Genomic DNA, 18,816 nt, shown 5'->3' on the forward strand with positions numbered 1-18,816 from the left:
CCCTGGCGGGCCGGGCCGGTTTGTTTACCTGCCGCGTCCGCAGGTTCGGCCGATCGCGGCTCCCACTGGCCGTGGTTCGCCGCTCCAGGCCAATGGGGGCTGCGGGAAGGGCGGCCAGCGCATCCCGCGGCCCGCGCCGCTTCCTGCAGCCCCCATTGGCCTGGAGCGGCGAACCGTGGCCAGTGGGAGCCGCGATTGGCCGAACCTGTGGATACTGTAGGTAAACAAACCAGCCCAGCCCGCCAGGGGCTTTCCCTGAACAAAGACCTGTTCCAAAGGCTTTGGCAACAGTGATGTCAGTCTTTAAAGCTATCCAACACTGCCATCTACTGGCAAGTCAGTATACAAACATTTATCAAAAAGAGCAGGAGTACTTGTGGCACCTTAGAGACTAACAAATTTACTAGAGCATAAGCTTTCGTGGACTACAGCCCACTTCTTCGGATGCATAAACCAAACATTTATCAGTGTGCAGAAAACAGGGGTGGAGGAGAAACCGCTGCGATAAAGGGCCAGCTCTTCAACTCGTGTAAAGTGCCCTCGCTCGGCTGTCGTCCATTATTTAAAAGCAGCTGTGCTCCTCGGTTTGCTTTGTATTAGGAAGCATAAATGGTGGTTCGGGACTAACTCCTCTGCTGCTCTGGAGCAGAGCATGGCACAGAGGAGATTGGGACGGGGGGAAGGTGAATTCAAACCCCATCTCTGTAACTGGTTGGGGGCCAAACTAGAGCGAGTCTGAATGACCTGAAGGCTGCTTTAGCTTCCATTGGCTTGAAATAAGCCCCTTGGGGTCACTACACTGACCGGGCTCACCAAATCACAGTGCACTCCAGCCCTGCCCCCAACACATCTCTGTCTCGGGTTCAGAGGAGACCACGGGCACCAGGTTTGTTTAATTTTTGGTGGTGCCCAGAACAGGTCCAAGCAGAGCTGTCCCGTCCATAGGATAGACCGGGGGAATCGCCTCAGGTCCTGCGCTTTGAGGGGTCCAGTCGTTCAGAGGGACGCGGGGTCCAGGGCTGCCTGGGGGGCTGGCACCACCAGCAGCGAGTGACCCGGCCCCAGCCCGCCCCGCTCCTCCCTGCCGGCGCCCGGTGTCACTTGGGGGAGTGGGAGGAAGCCGGAAAGAGGCGGGACGTGGGGGAAGGGGTGGAGTGGGGGCGGGGAGGAGAAGAGGCAGGAAAAGGTGGGGCGGGGCGTAGCAGAGCAGGGTGGGCTGGGTCATTTGCTGCTGCTAATGCTGGACCCCTGCTAACCCCCAAGGCCATCCCCCTGAAGTGCGGGGCCCCCCGAAGCGTGGGGCCTGGAGCGGTGGCCCCAGTCCGTCTTATGGACAGGACAGCTTTGAAAAAATAAGCCCAAACATTGGTGAGGCCGGGCCCACATTCCTGAATATTGGTGGAGCACAGGCACCACGGTCCCATATAACTCGCTGCCTATGGAGGAGAAGCTATGGCAGCTGTTCCAACCCAGGAGAATTCTCAGCTGCCCTTTTAGGGCAGTTTTAGTGTCCCGGCGTGCTGCTTTGGCAGTGCAAAGAGGCTGGAATCTGGCCCTCACTTACAGGCTTAGAGATATTTTAAACAACAGTGCGAATACAGATATAAAAGCACCATATTTGTATATTTTTTGTATATACTGCACAGCATGCATATATATACATACACACACACACACACACACGTCCACATTCATCCCTGGTATCAATGGAGTTACACCAGGGATACATTTTACCTAGTCAGTTTGAGTCCCCATTTGAGACAATCCAAATTTTGAAGCTGGTGAACTGAAGCACAGAAAGATTAAAAGACTTGCCAGAGGTTACTCAGGAAATCTGTGGCAGAGCAGATAATTAAGTGAATCCTAATTAACTGAATCTTTGTCTCATTTATTAACAGCAAAATTTACCAATAACTTAGCATTAATTGGTATTATATTATGATAAGTACTATTTCTAGCATGTAAGCCTCTGACTGCCAGGTACTAGGACTAGATGATATTCAATAATTGCCCTGTTCTGTGTATTGCCTCTGAAGCATCTGGCACCAGCCAGTGTTGGAAGAAAGGGTATTGGGCTAGATAGGCCATTGGTCTGACCAGTATGGCCATTCTTATGTATCTGCATTGTATATCTTCAAAGAGTCATGTAACACCAACAGACCCTGGTCATCAGCGGGCGGGATTGAACCTGGGACCTCTGGAGCTAAATACATGAGCCTCTACTGCATGAGTTAAGTGCTACATGGCTCTTAGCTAAGGCTGTAGAGCAGATTTATTTTCTCTCTCTCTAAGCGGTCTCGGTGCCACTAGATGGGACAGAGCACCACACCCAGGTGTGTCTGTTACAGTTGCTCAAGCATTAGTTAAATAAGCATGCGAGGCAGATCAAAAGGAGCGCAGCCCTTTGCCATACCTAGCAACGTTGGATTCATTTTCTGCCCATGCTGTAGCCTGCCGTAGAGAGACCTCATCACTTTAGCACTTCCAAACCGCTTGAAACGGGATCTCACGTGTTCATAATACCACTCCAGGGAGCCAATCTTCACAATCCTGCCCAAAGAGAAAGAGAGGCGGTAACTTATAGACACGAGCCAGAGTGGTCGTGCTTTCATTGGTCAATGTCTGATCCGATCCATCCAAGTCAATGGAAGGACTCTCGCTGACTTTAGTTTAGTGGGTGTTGGATTGGGCCCCAATGGAAGACACAGAGAGAGGCAAGATGTTCAGTTTATTTCCCTACTGTTCTACCATCCACACACATACATATCCTTCTTTCCACTTAGAGCCAGTAAACAATATTGGACCTGGAGCCTCAGATGTCTCTTTATGTCCCCATCTCTCTGGAGAATCCACAACATATAAGTGTAACCGCAAAAGGGATTTTCACACTGGTTAAGGTGCCATGCTTTCAGGGGGGTGGTATGTTACCTGGAGTTTCAACCTTAATAAAAAGGCCCCCTGCCTCCAGTACAAATGTGCGGGTGTCTGGAGTTGTTTTGGCTTTTGGCCACTATTTGCTCCCCCAACGCTAATGGTCTAACCTCTCTCTGACTCGTCATCAATGGAAACGCTGGCTTTGCGCAGCAGAAGGGTCTGACAGCCTGTTCCAGAAGACAAGATCACGAAGGGGCCCATTCTATGCTCGGGCCCAGAGCGCTGACACTGCTTCCGAGAGCCCACGCCCGGGGTGACAATCCCTTCCACTCAGCTGCCCCCAGACAGCAGCGCCTCCGGTTTCAGACTGTGTGCTGAGACTACAAGGAGCTTCCTTGTATAGTGCATCTCAGGCAAGGACGTCACCATCCGAGTCCCTACACCTGGGGAGTGCAAGGTTCATTCCCTCCCTGCACCCTGGGAGAAGAGGGGCATGTTGTTCCAGACAAGGGGGAGGGGAAGAGACAGGGATGTGGCACCATCTCCTCCTGGGGCAGAGAGGTCCTGTTCAGCGTCCAACTCCGGCCAGACCCTTTAAGGCCTAACAGAGCTGTCTGTGCTGCACTCGAATGACTCCTCACCCCTTTTCTTTGCCAATATGGCAGTGAGAGTTCCCGAGCCCATCTTTAGGTCAGAACGCGGCCCAGGGCTGCCCGAGGGATCATTACCCCTGTTCTCTCCCCCACAGGGGGAAAGGTGCCGAAAGCGGCAGTGGGTCACTGTGAGGCTGTGCTCTCTGCTACTAGACACCCAGAAGGTGTAGCGGGGGCCCAGGAAAGTGACCTGAAAATAACAGGCACTGCCCAGCAACTACAACATCAAAACTCTTTGGAGTGGGAACTTGCACGTGAGATCCTTTGTGGTCCTTGACCATGGCTTTACTTTGCCTAACCTTTGGGGTTACTCATAATAATAGTGCCTAGCTCCTATGGAGCATCATTCATATGTAGATTTCAAAACACTTCACAGTATTATGAACCCCATTGTACAGATGGGGAAACTGAGGCACAGAGTGATGACGACCAGCCAATAGGCTAATGGCAAAGTCGGAAATAGAACCTAGATCTCCTGTCTTGCTTAGGACACGCCCCTTAGGCCACTCTGCCTCTCATCTCCAGCCCCATTCCATTGTGAAACCCCTTTGTCCGTAGGGCTGCTGCTCCCTGTCCTTCTACCTGGACAAGCGGCAAGGGTCGCAGATCCAGGCTTGCTCCTTTTTGTGGTAGCGGCTGCAGTTCTTGCAGGTGTAGAAGTGGCAGTCCAAGCACTGGCGCTTGCTGTTCACCAGGAACTTGAAGGGCTGCAGGCAGTGGACGCAGTGGGTCTCGTTGAGGTGGGACTGGTTGGACAAGAGCTCCCTCTTGGTGCCCTCTTTTTCAATCTTGCATTTCAGGTCCCTATAAAAGCCAGACACGGATGTCAGGAAACGAGGAACAGACATGGCTACGCTCCATGGGTTGAGTCTGGAAGCAGCCCTGAGGACTCTCAGCTGGGAGACCAGCTGACTCAACAGTAATCATTAAGAACACCAACCCCGGCTCTGCTCTGAATTACGTTGCTGTAAATCTGGAGTGATCATCCCCTGCTATCACACAGCACTTTTCATCTGCAGAACTCAAAGTGATTTACAAAGGGGGTCAGAATTGTTATCCTCATTTTACAGATGGGGAAACTGAGGCATACCGGGAGACAGGTGACTTACCCCAAATCACCCAGCAGGCCAGTGGAAGAGCCAGGAATAGAAAGAACCCAGGTCTCCAGAATCCTAGTGTAGTGCTCTATCCATTAGGCTATACTACCTTTCTACTGTACACCACTGAAAGCAGTGGTGACACTCTGGATTTTCATCAGTGTATCCAAGCATGGAATCTGGCCCATTAATGGATTTGTTTATCCTGTGTGACTTTGACCAAATATAATTTCATTTAGCTCTGCATCCTTCCCCATGACAAGCTCCATGACATTTATAAATCACTCTCGACTAGTATTTTCCAAGCCCCATGGCTTGTTGGAACTCTGCTCTGTTATCACTAATGAAACAAGTATTAGAAAACAGCACAGCTGGGCCAAAGAGACAGTGTTTGGATCTAGATCCAGATTAGGTTTAGGCTAGGGCTTGGGTTCAGGCTAGGGCTTGGGTTCAAGGCCAAATGGGCTGTATGGTTCAGCTTTGCTGAAATCCTGCCAGGTAGCCCTGGAAGATTTTGGTTGTAAACAGTAAAAACCTCCGTAGATCAGCTGTTCTCACAAGATTTTGACTGACTCCAAAACCACAAAACAGACCTGTTGGGCTTAGGTTCCACTGTGGAATTAAAAGCCGCAGGAGCAGATGCTTAGAACTTCAATGACGCTTACACTGAGGATCTGGCCCAATAACTCTAGACCACAGCCTAAATGTGTTGATCACTATTGCCTCGTTGTTGTTTACTTGTACTCCCAGATCTGTCTCTACCATCTGTGGTCTCGTCTTATACGCAGATTGTAAGTCTTTGGGGACTTTTTGTTGGCGATCTATAGAGCACCTAGGACAATGGGGTCCTGGTTCATGAATAGGGAATCTAGGCACGATGATTATACAGATAATATACACAACAATAAAATAATCATAATTTGTTTCTGCTTTTCAATTCTCCCCACTGCCCCTTAGGAGCTACACGAGTAGGGTTATTTTCATAGGAGTTTGGCTTTGAATTGGGGTTTTGGACATCATCAGTACAGACCCGTTACCTAGAAGAAGAGGAGCTGTTTGAATACATATGTTTTCACTGGGAAGTGCTCTATTTACAATGAACATGGTAGGGAACCAAGATTTCACTATCAGTTCTTGGAGTTTTGGGGCCCATTCCACAGTCCTGCAGTACTAAAATCCATGAAACAACTACAGTTTAAAAAAGGTAGGAAGGTCTCAGAACAGCGTGTGTCAGTTACGAAGAAAGCAACCACGTGAGCGTTCATGACAATCCCGTGAACGGCTGTCTAATACAGAGCGCACTTGGAAAGCAATCTTGGCTGGAACTTTGTTAGCAGAAAGAGTCTATTGTGAGGCAAACATTTCATTTGCTTTTAGGATATGCTACCCGGTCTGGACAACTGGCACTCCTCAACGCAGGAAGTGCTCCGTGTAGCCTGCGTTTCAAGCAGCAGTCAGGGTTGGCTAAAACACACATTCCAAATCAGCTGAGCAAGAACAGTGTCCTAATGGAAGATCTGCGGCAATACCTGAAGGATTTCTATTTGTTCTCAGCGCAGTGCATTAGCTAGTACATACCACAGCTTGTTTGCCTTTTGGGTTATGATTAAGAAGCGTAATGTTTGATTTGTAGGAAGGGTCCTTGAAGGCTTGTTTTCCATCTAGGCAGGGCTGGAAAGCCGCCCCTTCCTGGACACAGTTAACAGGGCTGTTCCACATGGACTAGAAAGCTCAGCTGTTCTCACAAGTTTTAGCTGCGTCCAGGGTAGCCACACTAGCTGTACACCATTGCAGTGCTTTTATCAAGGGGTTAATAAATGGGTGTCAACCTGACCCACTAACAGGAAGGTTAAAATGCCAGGTCAACAAAGCCAGTTCATAAGAAACGAAGACACCATTCGATTTCATGAACATTTTTCAATATTGGGTGGTAGTGGAATGGACGGGAAGATCCCAGGGTTGTGCCGCCCCAAGTAGCGAAGGGGGGGAAAAAAAAGAAAAAGAAAAAAAAGCCGCGATCGGCGGCACTTCGGCGGCAGCTCAACCGCATTACTTCGTTCCTCGGCGGCAATTCGGCGGCTGGCCCTTCGCTCCGAGAGAGACTGAGGGACCCACCGCTGAAGACCCGGACATGCCGCCCCTTTCCGTTGACCACCCCAAGCACCTGCTTCATTCGCTGGTGCCTGGAGCTGGCCCTGTGCCTGAGGAAGCACGCAGGGCAGGATCTGTGGGAATTCTCCCATCAGAAGCCCGTGCATAAGATTTTCCAGGAGGATGGGTACTAAGTGTCACCTGGGGCCAGATTCTGTAAATCAGCACCGCTCCATTGACTTGAATGGAGCTATGCCGGTTTATATCAGCTGTGAATCTGGCCCAGTGTGAGCCTGCTCCATGCATTTCCATTGGCGCTTCCGGCCAGGAGATGTTTACAGTAGCAATAAGTTGTTCATCACTGAGGATGACTTATAGCAGTACCCCAGCAGCCACCTTTTGTCTACATAATTGAATTCCCAGTCTCGCTTGCTCATTCGGGAAAGCCCTGGCTTTCACGGCTTCTGGGAGCAAAACGCTTTCATAAAGAAGTTGCTGTCAAGGGACCAAATCCGGCTCCCAGTTACACACTGACTTTGGGGGAGCTATGCTATTTGATGCTAGCTGGCACAGGAGGAAAATCAGCGTGAGAGGCGACTCAGGCCCAACCCCTTTATATTTAGTAAACCAAATATCTCTCCACGGTGTCTCTGTTAAGCAGCACATTTACCTGTGGTTATGACACAAATCGAGGGCTCCGGCTTTACAAACAACTTTCTAAAAACTGCTTTCGGAAAGAGGGCTGGTTTTTAGCCCTTTCCAAAGGCGGTTTTTGGCAGGGATGTCGGTGCCCAAGACAGACCCTCATTCTTAATCCCAGCCGAAGAGCAGCAGGTATGTGTGCGCTCCGATTGGCCGTTTGGGTTATGGAATGAAAGAACTCAGCAGGCTAAGCGGAATAGGAGTCTCTGGCTACGTAGCTACAAACTGTGCCCCCCAGGCAGCCCTCCTCCTGCATTCTGAGAATTGCTCTTTGGAGTAGGGATTGTCCTTTTTTATGTTTGTCCAGCACCTAGCGCAAGGGGGCCCAACCTACATAATACCCTAATAGAAACATTAACTAATAATGTTCGCTCTGTGCCGTGCCCGCTGAACTTTCCCTCTGTGTACTCGAAGGTCAGAAAACTTTCACTAGACCAGTTTTTCCTGTTTTCAAAGCCTGCCAGTTCCTCCCTACCCCTGCCAAGGAGATAACAGGTCTCAGCTGAACCAATTTAAAACCCAGAGGAACCACGTGGCCTTTGTTTATTCTTTTCAATAGTCGGGATCGCAGCCAGCTCTTTTGTTACTAAATTCCCTGTAGAATGAGTAAGCGAAGGTGTGGCTGGCATGGGCTGTTATGGAATTACCGGGAAAGCCTCTAGCAGATTGAGGTCCAAACCCACAGTGGCATTCCAGAAAACAGCCGGATATCCCCGTGGTGGAATACCTGTTGCAGAGGGATGGTTTGCTGGGCGGCATAGGGCTGGCATACCACTCCCCGGTATAGAACACCACCGAGGGGATGGCAGCTGGGAGAGCGGGGTGAGATCTAGCTATTCTGGATTGCAAATGGTTCCCTTGAGCCTGTTCCAGCCTGGGCATAAACGAGAACAGTAGCTGGGCTGCTCTAGGCTACACCAAAGAGCAAACCATTCCCTGCTGTCTTCAGACTTGCCTCAGAACACCTTTGCCCCCATCTTCCCAGGCTGTGCTTCCAGAGAGGCTCAGAATGGAGAGGGGTAACTAGTGATGTTCCCCAAGGGTCAGTCCTAGGACCAGTCCTCTTCAACTTATTCATAAATGATCTGGAGAAAGGGGTAAACAGTGAGGTGGCAAAGTTTGCAGACGATACTAAACTGCTCAAGCTAGTTAAGACCAAAGCAGACTGTGAAGAACTCCAAAAAGTTCTCACAAAACTAAGCGATTGGGCAACAAAATGGCAAATGAAATGTAATGTGGATAAATGTAAAGTAATGCATATTGGAAAAAATAACCCCAACTATACATACAATATGATGGGGGCTAATTTAGCTACAACTAATCAGTTCCCTGAAGACGTCCACGCAGTGTGCGGCGACAGTTAAAAAAGCAAACAGGATGTTAGGAATCATTCAAAAAAGGATAGAGAATAAGACGGAGAATATCTTATTGCCCTTATATAAATCCATGGTACGGCCACATCTTGAATATTGCATACAGATGTGGTCTCTTCATCTCAAAAAAAGATATGCTAGCATTAGAAAAGGTTCAGAGAAAGGCAACTAAAATGATTAGGGGTTTGGAATGGGTCCCATATGAGGAGAGATGAAAGAGGCTTGGACTCTTCAGCTTAGAAAAGAGGAGACTAAGGGGAGATATGATAGAGGTATATAAAATCATGAGTGATGTGGAGAAAGTGGATAAGGAAAAGTTATTTACTTGTTCCCATAATATAAGAACTAGAGGCCACCAAATGAAAATAGGCAGCTGGTTTAAAACAAATAAAAGGAAGTTCTTCTTCACACAGCGCACAATCAAGCTGTGGAACTTCTTGCCTAAGGAGGTTGTGAAGGCCAGGACTATAACAGGGTTTAAAAGAGAACTAGATAAATTCATGGTGGTTAAGTCCATTGATGGCTATTAGCCAGGACGGGTAAGGAATGGTGTCCCTAACCTGTTTGTCAGAGGGTGGAGATGGATGGCAGGAGAGAGATCACTTGATCATTACCTGTTAGGTTCACTTCCTCTGGGGCACCGGCATTGACTACTGTCGGCAGACAGGATACTGGGCTGGAGGGAACCTTTGGTCTGACCCAGTATGGCCGTTCTTATGAGAATGCAGGATAGAATCTATGGGCCTGATTAACACCGGCACAAAGCCGGGCAATCCCATTCACCTCAAGGGAGGTGCTCTGAATTTACCCAGGTAGTAATGGAGATCAGAATCTGTCCCTTGCAGTCGCTAGTGATCGAGGTCTGCAGTCATATAGCTTTCTTCTCGTAAAATGATCTGATGTTAAATTAAACTATGTAACTGGCATGAATGAACTGAGCAACCAACTCAAGGTAACATAAGACTGAGAGGACAACATTCATAGTCAGTTTGAAAATCTAAAGAACACAATCAAGGGTCTGTAGAGCTGAAGCATTTCCTTTGAAATCTTGAGAGTTAGCTGGATTTGTGAGTCGAGATTCTGATCCAGTCTCTCTCTCTCACACACACACACACACTTTAGCTGAGAAAACTGCTCATTCGGGGGAATAGTAGTGAGGGAGATTGGGATTTTGCTATATATGGATGAGCAAGAAAGCTGGGTGAATAATGGAGTTTTTGGTGTATTATGAATTACAACAACAAAATTAAGCAAAACTGAAAAAATGTCAGGTTCATAGAAACCTTTAGATTTTGAGCCCTTAACATTCTTGACATTTCCTTTAATTTTATTTTTAGAAAATTAACCACAAAAACTCATTTTTGAATAAAAAAAAAATCAAAACATTTCCTTTTGAAAAATGTTCAAACAAAATGTTTTAATTATTTGGGATTTTTTTTTTTTTAAACTGAAACGATTTGGCAAATGGACTCTCATTGGCAAAGTGGTTTGGTATCACCAAATCTGCATTTTTTTGCCTAAAGTTTGGATTGAAAAATGTCACCCAGCTCTGAAAGAGAAGGCACTGAACCGCCTCAGAAGACGTGGGTTCAATTCCTAACTCTACCACACACTGCTAAAAGACCCATAGCACAGCCATGGCTGGCCCGGGTCAGCTCACTGAGGTATGTGGGGCTTGGGCTGGGAGGATAAAAACTGCACTGTAGGTGTTCTGGCTCAGGCTGGAGCCTGGGCTCTGAGATCCCACCAGGTCTCAGAACCCGGGTTCCGGCCTAAACCCAAAACATCTCCACTGCAAGTTGGAGCCCTGTGAGCCTAAATCAGCTGACCCCAGTGCTGAGTCTTGGTGCTGCAGTTTTTTTAATTGCAATGTAGACATGCCTTTAGTGACCTTGGAAAAGTCATTTGGTTTCTCCGTGCCTCACTTTCCCCATCTGTAAAATGGGAACACCACCACTCCCTTCTTCCCACCCTGGGGCTGTCTATTTCGATTGTAAGCTCTTTAGGGCAGGGACAGTCACTTACCATGTGTTCTGTACACACAACAGAGCCCCCTGATCTTGCTTGGTGCTACTTTAATACTCTGCTGCTGCTCTACAGCCAAGACATGGTGCTAAAAATGAAAGCTTCTATGAAGAATATTGACTAATAAAAAGGACCACCCTGGACTCTGCCAAGGATTCCTCTCTGTAGGGCATTTAAAAAAAAAAATAGAGAGAGAGAGAGACAGTGGATGGTGCAGCGGTTCTGGAGCAGTTTCTGGAATCCTTTGTGCACGCTTTCTGAGGTGCTCGGGCACATCGTGGTGTTTCCCACTCTTGGGCCCCAGGGTGATCTTGACAGATCGGCAGAGGAGCATGACAGTCACGGATGGAGGAGGCTCTCCAGCCTGCAAGAACATCTGTAGCCATCCCATTGGGGGCAGGCTAGCAGAGAGAGGTTCATGGAGAAGATGCTACTGTCTCTCCAGTTAGGGGTAAGGCTATCACAGACAGGTCTGTGGGGAAGGAGGCACTGATGATGAGAGAAAATGGTGAACTCCAGCAATAACACCTGTCACACCACTTCCCCCTTTGTTGTAAGCGGTGCTGCACACGGTTGTGTGACCAGACAGCAAGTGTGAAAAATCAGGACAGGGGAGGGGGGGGGGGGTTTAATAGGAGCCTCTATGAAAAAAATCCCAATATATCAGGACTGTCCCTATAAAAATCAGGACATCTGCTCACCCTCACTCCTACACACCAGTGTGTGCAACATGCTAGGAGACGGGCAGGCATCAAGTCCACTGTAAGTTAGAGGCCAAGTGCTTCCAACCCGGGCGGGGGCAGTTATTTGAGCTGGGCTTGTTAGGAGCGTGCTGTGTGTATATGTAAATAGTTAACAGACGTTTGTGCTCAGGGGCATGTAGCTCCGTTGACGGGTTCGGTGGAACCAGTCAGGTTTGTTGTGCGCGGCAAATGGCTTCTTTTGTGCAGCTCTTTACATAACTCACCCTACACTTCACTGCACTGCTAGGAATGGATTCTGATCACACTGATGGCTGTGTTGACTTAAACCGGAGCTCTGTATTATAAACGGGCAAAATGCCCCAGCACTATTTATCCAAAGCACCTGCACGTCGGACAAAACAGGCTCCTTTTCTTATTGTCTAGTTTGGATCCAAAACACTCCTCGGGTTGGGGTTTCACTTTGCAAAACCAAAACCTGCGCGAGGAGATTCTGAAAAATATCCAAAGTCAACCCCTCCCTTGGTTCTGCCCATTTCTACAGCCTGTCAGATCTGTGGCTTAGACCAGCCCAGCCCACATTATGAACCTTAGTAATAATGGACATAGCAGAGTTCCTGTGAAACCTTTATGGCATGCAGCCTGTTCAATGGAGTCCGACAGAACATTTTCAACACCGCACCATTCGAGCTGCCCCTCCGAGCGTGGCTGGAGCGAGCCGTCTCCCTGCTCCGCATCCATACACGCAAACACCTCTGCCGTTCAGATAGCAGGTTCTTCACCCCTGCGGTAGAACATCTGTGGGCTGAAGCCAGCTCCACACACTATAAATGGCCAGGGGCTAGACTGTCACTTGGGCTACAAGTCTGCACGGAGGAAGGAGAATTACTGCTGTACCCCAGAATGGGGTGCATGGACCTAGGATCTGGGCACTCATGGTAAAGCACTTACCCACCTAAGCAGGGGGGTGGGTATGGGAGGAACTTTGGATGTTCCCCAGCCAGCGTAGTGCAGCCACCAAAGCAGGTGGATGGGCAGGGATAGACAAAGCCTTGGCTCCTGCTCAAGACACCATGCACCAGCCAGCACAGCGCGGCTAGTGCATTGCTGTCCTTATCTGCCGCTGGTACAGGCCAACAGCAAATTGCAACCCCTCAGCCCCAGCAAGGGAGAAGTAGGGATTGTGCCTCAGAGGGGTGTCTCTGAAGTGCAGTGGTTTGTGGTGCTAGATCTAGGGTGATGCATCTTATATGCCCCATTCCAATCAGGGCTATGCCTCAAGGCACAATCTAGCCCTTGTGACCCCCACAGCTCAGCACGGAGCCCCAGGGACCTATACAAGCCATCCAGGCTCCAGGGCCAGCTAAGCAGATCTGGAGGGCTCTCCCCCTGTGGAAAGGTCAGGCAGTGGCTGGTACATCCCCTCATGGCCAGGCAAGATGCAGCAGCCTCTTGATTCTGGGGTCTCCCTCATTGACAGGCCCTCCAAGCCTGGGGTGACTTGCCCCTTCTTATGACTGGGCCCTCCGGCCAGGTCACTTACAGTCCCCACCTCTTCAGGGGTAGGAGAGTTCAACAAACAAAACAGTCTAATGACCTGGCAGGTCTGCAGCCCACCCTGGACTCAATGGTCCTTCTCCCCTTGCATCTGCAGGGCTTTTACCGCCCTTCTGCTGGTGGCTGGCAAGGGTTCCAGTCCAGGGACCCCCTACGGAGCAGCTAAGGTCTGATCCCTCAGACTCACTGCTGCTTCCCTGGGCCACCTCCTACCTTCAGGGGCCTCCAGCTGCTTTTGCAGAGTGACTTATTTCAGAGCTTCATCTCTGGGGGTTCCAGCTGCTTCCTTGCATTTGATGCAAAGCCCCCCCCCCCCTCAGATTCCCTGGCCCCCCCTTCTGGTCTGCAGGCTCTTAACCCAGCAAGTGCTGGTCTGCCAATCAGCCACAGCTGAGGAGGTAGCTACTGTGTCTTAACCCCTTCGTGGCTGTGGCAGGATAGCGTTTATACACCCCATCAAATGCCCATTCTGCAGGATTGCCTGGTACCTTCTACATCAGTGGGGCCTGGTCCACAACTATGAACAACCACAGGCAGGTCGGGCGATTTTGTAGGGACCACACGTAGACAAGTCTCCAGCAACTCAGTGCTGACTATGGAGGACAAGTTAGCTTGTTTGTGTGAGCCAGGATGGAATCAATGTGAAGCAAAGAAAGATGGTAATGGTAAGAACTTCACTGTAAGGCCCAACCTTAAACCAGAGGCAGAAAGGAGCGTTGTGCTTGAGTATAAAGCATTCATTTGTAGCCCTGGCAGGTGCCTTGTCCCTACCTGCCAGCGCTCAAAACACACTCAAATCTCCTGGTCTCACCCCCCTGGTGACCAGGCAGCATAAAGGGTTCATTGCATTGGCTGACCCTTGTAGGTCTTACATTGTGGAACAGGGTAAAAAAGGAGTAACTGATAAAAAACAAAAACAAAAAAACCTACAGTCTTAGTGATGGAAACCAACTGGTTTCTAGGCCCTGCAAGCTCGTGCTCCCAGCCATCAAATGATCTAAAACATTCCTGTCTAGCCTTAGCATTTGGCAAGGTAGCTTCTTTTGAAATCACATGGGAGAGACTTTTGTTTAGCTGGTGAATTGGTACAAAAATGTTTTCAGGACCAGTGACCAGAAAGAAAAAAAAAAAATGCTGCTCCCTGCCACACTGAATCAAACTCACTGACTCGAAGCATTTAAAGGGACTATTTAAAGGGCCTGACATAGCAGGATCAAGTTTGTCCAGCAGCGTAATTGGCCATTTCTGCTCAGGAGAGGCTCACGGGGAGTTTGTCGGTCTGGAGGGAGACCTGTTGGCAGAGCTGCGGGGAAACTTGAAGGTATGTCAGCGTCTAGCAGGCGTTAGTTGTTCCTGGTTGCCATGAGCACTATAAATTCACTCCTCCCTGGCCTCCTGAACTGCCGGGAAGTCAGCTCACCGTGGGCACAGGAACATGTTTTATGGTTATAGACACTATAAAGGAGTCAATGCAAATGGAATCTCCAGGAAGTCACCCACAGTTATGATTCATGGTGGAGCTGCTCTGCTCTCTTACCTCAGTGTACAATATAAACAATTCCCTCCCCAGGATGGAATTAGTCTTTGCTGTCTCTTTCCAGGTAACTATGTTACTTTAATGCCCTTGTCGTCACTTGCCAAGCTGCATGATTAACATGGCACAGGCTTTGGGACCACGTAACGCATAGAGGATCTTGTAGGGGAAAAATAAAAAAAATAATTCAGAGTAACAATCTCTGCCTCCCACGCACATAGCATTTCCCTATTCAAACTCCACACGTTTTGTGAATCTGAGCTCATTTCAGGTGTGTGTGGGGCGCATTGGTCCCGCCCATTTGCTATTTACTGCTGTTGGTGCATTGGGTTAGAAGGGGGTCTGCTCTTGGTGCATCAATATCTTTAGTGCATTTACCCTCCCAACACTCCTGAGAGACCAGGCAGTGCAATTATCCCCACTGTACAGGTGGGAAACAGAGGCACAGAGACAGAGACTTTCCCGTGGGCATACAAGAAGTCTGTGCCAGCGCTGGGAACTGAACTCAGGTCTCTAAAGTCCTAGGCTAGTGCCTGAAACACTGGACTTTACTTCCTGATCTGCAAGAGCGCAGGTGCTCTGAAGTCTATTCTGAGACTAGACACTGTCCAGAGGAAGCTGCTGGTAATGGGGACCCTGCAGTGGCCATGGGTAAGATGCTCCGATGCTGGTTCTGGAGACTCCCTTTACTGTTAGGGATTATTATTTTTTCTGTTTTAAAACATCCCCTTTGTCAAAGAGAAACTACAAACCCCAGCAGGTTGCCACAAAGGACCAAATTCAGCTTAAGTCAATACAACTCCTTTTTAAAAGGGGGGAGGGATAGCTCAGTGGTTTGAGCATTGGCCTGCTAAACCCAAGGTTGTGAGTTCAATCCTTGAGGGGGCCACTTAGACAACTGGGATAAAAATCTGTCTCAGGATTGGTCCTGCTTTGAGCAGGGGGTTGGACTAGATGACCTCCTGAGGTCCCTTCCAACCCTGATATTCTATGATTCTAAAGCCATCACAGATGTATCTAATTACACAAAGACTGCATTTGGTCCCAGGTTTTTTGCTGGGACACCCACCACATACAAACCAGGGTGGCTCATGCATATAGGCATGAGACTGTCACTCATTATTCCATTCTTTTGAGCCAAAGGACCGAAATCAATGAGCTTCCTACCCCGAGAGCATGTCAGAGGATAGTGATTTGTCAGTTTCAATCTCCTCTGCTGGCTGATCAGTTCAGTGCCAGCAAGGTCAGCAGAAGTTCAGCATCACACAGAGGATGAAATAACTAGTTCACATAAAACTAAGTATTTTGTCACCCCTCTGTTCAAACCAGAACTGGACATTTCTGCTGTTCAAAGCTAGTCCAGTGAACTTTCCCACCATACATTTTTCAGGATTGAGAGGAATAATACATACTATAGGACACAGCTGGGCAAAATCTCAGATTAGAAATTTCATCCAATTTAGGTGCCAAAGTTCCAATTTTAATGAAGAGATCAAAATGTTATAAATGTTGACCTATTTTTAGCCAGCTCTTTTGCAAACTGCCCACACACGAGAACCACGCAGGTATTTGAATTTACTCTGCCGTTGTTAAGTTTTATTGGCAGCAATGCAGCCAAATTCCATACTTTGTTCCAGACACTGAAAGCCGGGCCTCTTTGAAACCAGGCTTTGGCCCATGACATTTCTGGGGTGAGCGTACTGGACTTCAGGTCAGATACTTAGCTGGCAAAAATTGGTGTAGCTCCACTGATTTAAAATCCGTGATTGATCCTGATGGAGCTATGTTGATTTGCACCAACTGCGTAGCTGGAGCCTCCCCTTCAGACTATAACCAAATGCAGTAGACTACTAGGTTAATGAAATGGGCTGCTCCTTTCTCCTATTGGCTTTGCCCAAACTATTTTTTCTTGCCTAGATTTTCAAACTGTTGGCTTTGTCTGTTCTCATGTTAAAAGCGACCTCAGGGATCTGAGCCTGTTATTTCCTTCTGTGAGTCATCAAAGCCTTGAAGTGTGCTTAAAGCATGTACTCACTCCAATCTTTCTTCCTCTTTCTTCCGCAGATCAAAGTCCCGTTGAACCACCTCCCAAACGTGCTTGGCCTCTTCATCCGTTAGCTTGGAAAGATCCAGTTTCCTTCCCATCTTGGCAAGCAGTTGGGTCAGGGGAGCTAAACAATGAGAGCAATAAGAAATAAGTCAGTATGGTTATATAAGAGCCAGTCTACATTCAAAGAGACATTGTCATGTTCTTAGTCAGACAAGGCACGTGCTCATGCATCTCCTGGGAGGTATTTCATATTGACAGAGGGAAGGAACTTACTCCACCTCTGTCAACATCCGTATGAGCTGGTTCATTCCAATGGTTTGGTATGTGAGGTGAAGTTGTGTACAATGGGTGGCCGGTTGTGGCAATGAAAATCACTTGCTGACACAGCTTGCCTTCAGAGAGCGACACTGTAATGGTCTAAGGCCTACGGACAGCTTCCCTGGAATTAGGGGAAGGCTCAATCCCTTTGCCCAGAGTCATACCGAGAGAACTTGATGCAATTGAGGCCTTCATTTGGAGAGAAATGCTTATTAATAATGCTTATTAAACAGGTTGTTTACAAAGTGTACCTGAACTATACAAATCTTAAACATTTCCCAAACAAGTCAAGGCCTGATGTTTGTGAGGGGTTGGGGTGACAGGACTTCTAGACTCTTCTCTGCTTGCCATGGCAGCTACAGGATGAAAAAAATGTCCTCCACCTGGACTCCAAGGGGAGCAGGGTGGCTTTTGTCAACTTCTTGCCTCTCCTTTCCTTATTTTCTACACTAAACCGCAAGGCGAATGGGTATCAAGCCAACCAGCCCTCAGGCCATGTGGTCCTGGATGTGGTCCCTGCCTGCTGGTGTCTCCCTGCTGGGAGAGGTTTTGCCTGTCAAACTGATGTCAACTACAGCTCCCCGGTCTTTAGCCTGACCCAAACATCCGTGGACAAGGGTGTTGCTGCCCCTAAGAGAGGGTGCCAGCTTTGTCCTGATGTAAGCACTCTACAAACACGTACTATACTCAACTGTCACAGAACAGCTTCCCCCTCTTCCGGTTCGTTGGCTTGTTTCTCTCATCTGATTTGGTCCCAGCTTTGTACGGAAGCCAAGCATATTTTGGTTGCAACTTATTTAACAGGGTCATCGTAACATGAATATTGTCACCATGAATTCACTAATGTCACCACCATAACTTAAAAGACAAGTCTGGTTTCGTTGCATGCATGTGATCACTGAAAGGCAGAAGGTTTAAATCTCTAGTGGTTATTAACAAGAGCCCTAATACACAGTACAAGCCACAGGGTGCAGGCCAACACCTAAAATAATCTGATTGCCACAACAGGCCTAATTATCACCCTTGATTCTCATTCACTTAATAAAACATTTCTCTATCACCGAGTGGGGCTCTCTCCATGAGAAAGTACTCTGGGTATCCAAAGGAATCAGTTTTCTTCCTTTGTAGGAAGAAACATTACTTTACATGCTTCCCCACTCCCCCCCCAGGTATTTAAGGCAAGAAGACGACGCACTAAAGAGGTACAAAATTCTGCCAGGATGAGAAGTTCTATCTGCTGAAAACATGCTCTCAACATAGGCCATCACCCAAAATGAATTCTACCCATGTCACCTCCATTTCAGATAGTCTCCTACAATCCAGGCTGGAAATTCCTTGACACAGCTAGTTAGCTACTGTATTTCATCTGCCAGGCAAGAGGAAGAGTAATTCAGTCTAGCAATTCATTGGGGGGCAACAGATGGACTAACATCAATCAGATTTGGGCCTGAAAAGGACTTTAGACAAGCTGAATCCAAATTCAAATGAATTTTGTGTAGAACCGGAGTTTTCAGGAGAAGTCAATATCAGAGGTGAGCACATGCTTTTCCTTTGAAGTTGGGAATCTATTTCTAGCTCGTCCAGCGGAGTTGGGAGCCCAATAAGAACAATTAGTTAACTGGCAGAAGTGAGCAACGCATTTATCAGCAAATGACGTAAGCAGATTTGAGAGTGGCTTTGCACCAATGAATCCAAACAGCAGGTCAATAGATGACAATTAGCATCCCAACAAGAGCCTGTCTAAGGGCTTTTGCTGCAATTATCCCAGGACCTCTCAAGCATGGGTTTGCTCCTGTTCTGAATTCATTAATGAGAAGAAGAAAAAAAAATACATTCTAACT

At 48.1% G+C, this 18,816-nt stretch overlaps 1 protein-coding gene across 4 annotated transcripts in view; it reads right to left on the minus strand.

The window, feature by feature from the left end:
• MLPH (melanophilin) overlaps nt 1-18,816 on the minus strand; it is an 83,436-nt gene that overhangs the window by 49,048 nt on the left and 15,572 nt on the right. For all 4 annotated transcript variants that reach the window (XM_034786324.1, XM_034786323.1, XM_034786321.1 and 1 more), the window contains exons 2-4: nt 16,643-16,778; nt 4,110-4,331; nt 2,414-2,550 (exon numbers count right to left, since the gene is read on the minus strand). In XM_034786324.1, the coding sequence (XP_034642215.1) occupies nt 2,414-2,550; nt 4,110-4,331; nt 16,643-16,752 (469 nt within the window). In that variant the 5' untranslated portion in view covers nt 16,753-16,778. The remainder of the gene's footprint in view (nt 1-2,413; nt 2,551-4,109; nt 4,332-16,642; nt 16,779-18,816) is intronic.

This window comes from Trachemys scripta, chromosome 11, assembly GCF_013100865.1.
Source record: "Trachemys scripta elegans isolate TJP31775 chromosome 11, CAS_Tse_1.0, whole genome shotgun sequence".
Taxonomy (NCBI): domain Eukaryota; kingdom Metazoa; phylum Chordata; order Testudines; family Emydidae; genus Trachemys; species Trachemys scripta.